Source organism: Solanum pennellii, chromosome 4, assembly GCF_001406875.1.
Source record: "Solanum pennellii chromosome 4, SPENNV200".
Taxonomy (NCBI): Eukaryota; Viridiplantae; Streptophyta; class Magnoliopsida; order Solanales; family Solanaceae; genus Solanum; species Solanum pennellii.
The window spans coordinates 71455888-71458274 of record NC_028640.1 but is presented as its reverse complement, the minus strand read 5'-3'; the positions used below and the strand labels follow the sequence as shown (position 1 = coordinate 71458274).

General features: G+C 30.6%; 1 protein-coding gene across 1 annotated transcript; it reads right to left on the bottom strand.

The window, feature by feature from the left end:
• Positions 1–209: 209 nt before the first annotated feature.
• On the bottom strand, positions 210–1989 carry LOC107015793 (esterase OVCA2-like). The gene is made up of 6 exons (XM_015216205.2): positions 1621–1989; positions 1430–1528; positions 1137–1178; positions 908–1037; positions 694–795; positions 210–547 (listed from the first exon to the last, which is right to left on the bottom strand). The coding sequence occupies exons 1-6, from the start codon at positions 1954–1956 to the stop codon at positions 471–473; spliced, it is 786 nt and encodes a 261-aa protein (XP_015071691.1). The 5' UTR covers positions 1957–1989; the 3' UTR covers positions 210–470.
• Positions 1990–2387: the final 398 nt, after the last annotated feature.

The window sequence follows — 2387 nt, the reverse complement described above, 5'->3', positions numbered from 1 at the left end:
TTGAGCTCAACTCAACCCAAAAGCTAAGTAATTAGAAAAAAAATTACAAAAATACATAACAAGAACAGTTGCCTATGCCTTTTTCTGTTATAAGACTTCTTAACCTATGACTTATCTTTTCCTATTTAAACACAACTAATTAGGAAGCGTAATTAAACTTTTTTATAAGACAAAATATGGATCCAATTATCAAATATGTCACATGTAAGAAAGTACCAATTGGTCAATTTGACGTATTGCCAATATTTGCACATCGAATTTAAAGCCAGGAGAAACAAATCGAAGGATGTAGTGAAATAATCGAATGGCATACTGCCATAAATACAATAGCAAGGCCATAGTTCTGTAACTTTTCTTATAAGGCCTAGAATTTTTCTTATATAGAGTTATTCAAAGCCATATTATTTTTAAGAAATTAAAGATAGACATACTTCCCAAAGGAGGAGCTATCATATAAAAATGTAATTTCATCAAACTTGTTCACTTGTACTAATCTCTTCTTGCACCTTCTCAATGAAACTAAGCATGCTCTCTAATCCTTTCTCATCTGGAAAAGAAAAAAGATGGTATTTGTCATTGTTGTTAAACAACAAAGGCTACTTCAAAAGGACAATTTTAAAGAGTTCGAGCAACACAACAGAAAATACATTAAAATAAAGTTGAATGAATTTATAAGAATGTCAAGAGGTTTACCAAATCTTGGTATAGTATGGCCCTTAGGATGATGAATGACCACTGGATCAACATATGATTCCAAAAGTTCCATCCCATGCGACTTCAGGAAGTCTTTCTCACCTATAATATCCAGTGAATGTAAGTGTAGAATTTTCATAAGTATTTAGTTTTAAACTGTAAAGTACTTGTTCGTAACGAAGATAATTTGATAATTTGTAGGGACAGAAAGTACCTAAAAAGTGAACGGAAGGGCATGTAATTGCTGGTGAATAAGCTTTTTCGGCCAGTGATTTAATCTGCATTTTCGCACCTCCAATTATGATCAGATATTTTGTTTTGCGAACCTTAGTAAGTCCCACTCCCTGCCATTATCACACCAAAAATAACCATGGATAAGTAAAAAGAGGAATAAGATTGTGGGTTCGAGTCGTTAAAAAAAGTAAAAAATGGCTAGTCTTTACCTTATCCTGCAATCCAGGCAATGCTCCAGAAAGAATTGCCCCCTGAATCGTATCAACAAAACAGAGAATACTCACTACTCAGTATCAGAACGAGCAATTTACAACTTTGAAATGTGAACAAAGAAAGAGAAAAGTACTTAAAAGAGTCAACTCAGAAAAATTCAGAATCAAGAAGAAAAGTAAGAGAAAATAAAAAATATATATCGAATTAAATCAATATCAATTTCTTTTTCAAATTTATATCCAAGCATCCAACTAAAATAATAAGCCAAAAAAAAATAATTAAATCATACCTGGGAGAAACCAAGAAGGCCATCGAAAGGTCCGTGCTTAATCATACACTCTTCTATATAATCAAGACAGTTATCAAAATTCTCATACTCATTCAATTCCTGTATTTCAAAACAACAACAGTTATAAAATAAAATAATTTTTATTCTTTTATTTGAAAATTAGCAAGAATTAATTAGGCGTATAAGGCGACCTTATTGAACTGGTACCATTCATAATAAGGAGGGTCAAATATGCCTTCAACTTCAGATTTGCCTTGAGATGGAAAAGGCGCATCAACAAAAACTAGATCTAATTTATCCACAACTTCAATTGGCCATTTATCAAATATTTGCTTCTTCAAAATTTTCCCACTTGTTCGAAACCCATGAAGGCACAAAAATCTGGGTAATTTCTTGTGATTGGCGTTGGCAGTTCCTTCACCTGCCATGGTTGCGGCTGAATATGTCATATTCATAGTTTTCCCGTACATTTTGGAGCTACTTTTGCAGAAAATTTTGGGTAAATAGTACGGTATCTGCTTACTCATAGAATATGTTCTAGTTTTTTAAAATAGATTTCTAAATTTATAAAAAGAAAAGTGGGGCAAAATATAATATTGATTTCTTTGTAAAGTGCAAAATTTATTCCAAATTTTTGTTTCTTATTTTTTAATAAAACAATTTATTTATGATCCTATTTAATTTTCTATCTACTTTTCGGTTATATGATTAGAAAAAGCATGTTAGTTATGATTCGTGAAGAGATTGTTTTTAATATGTGAAAAAAATGTAAAAATAATTTAACAAATTAGAGTAGCTAGTAATTATGTTATTAGTAATTCTAAATTTCATGTCATGGTATTAGGAATATGTATTATCTAGTTCATTATATTCTGTACCAAATTTATGGACTCGTTTGTCTTTTTTTTTTTAAGTTCTTAGGAGTATAAGTCACGTTTCATGCTTTTTTAAAAAAAAA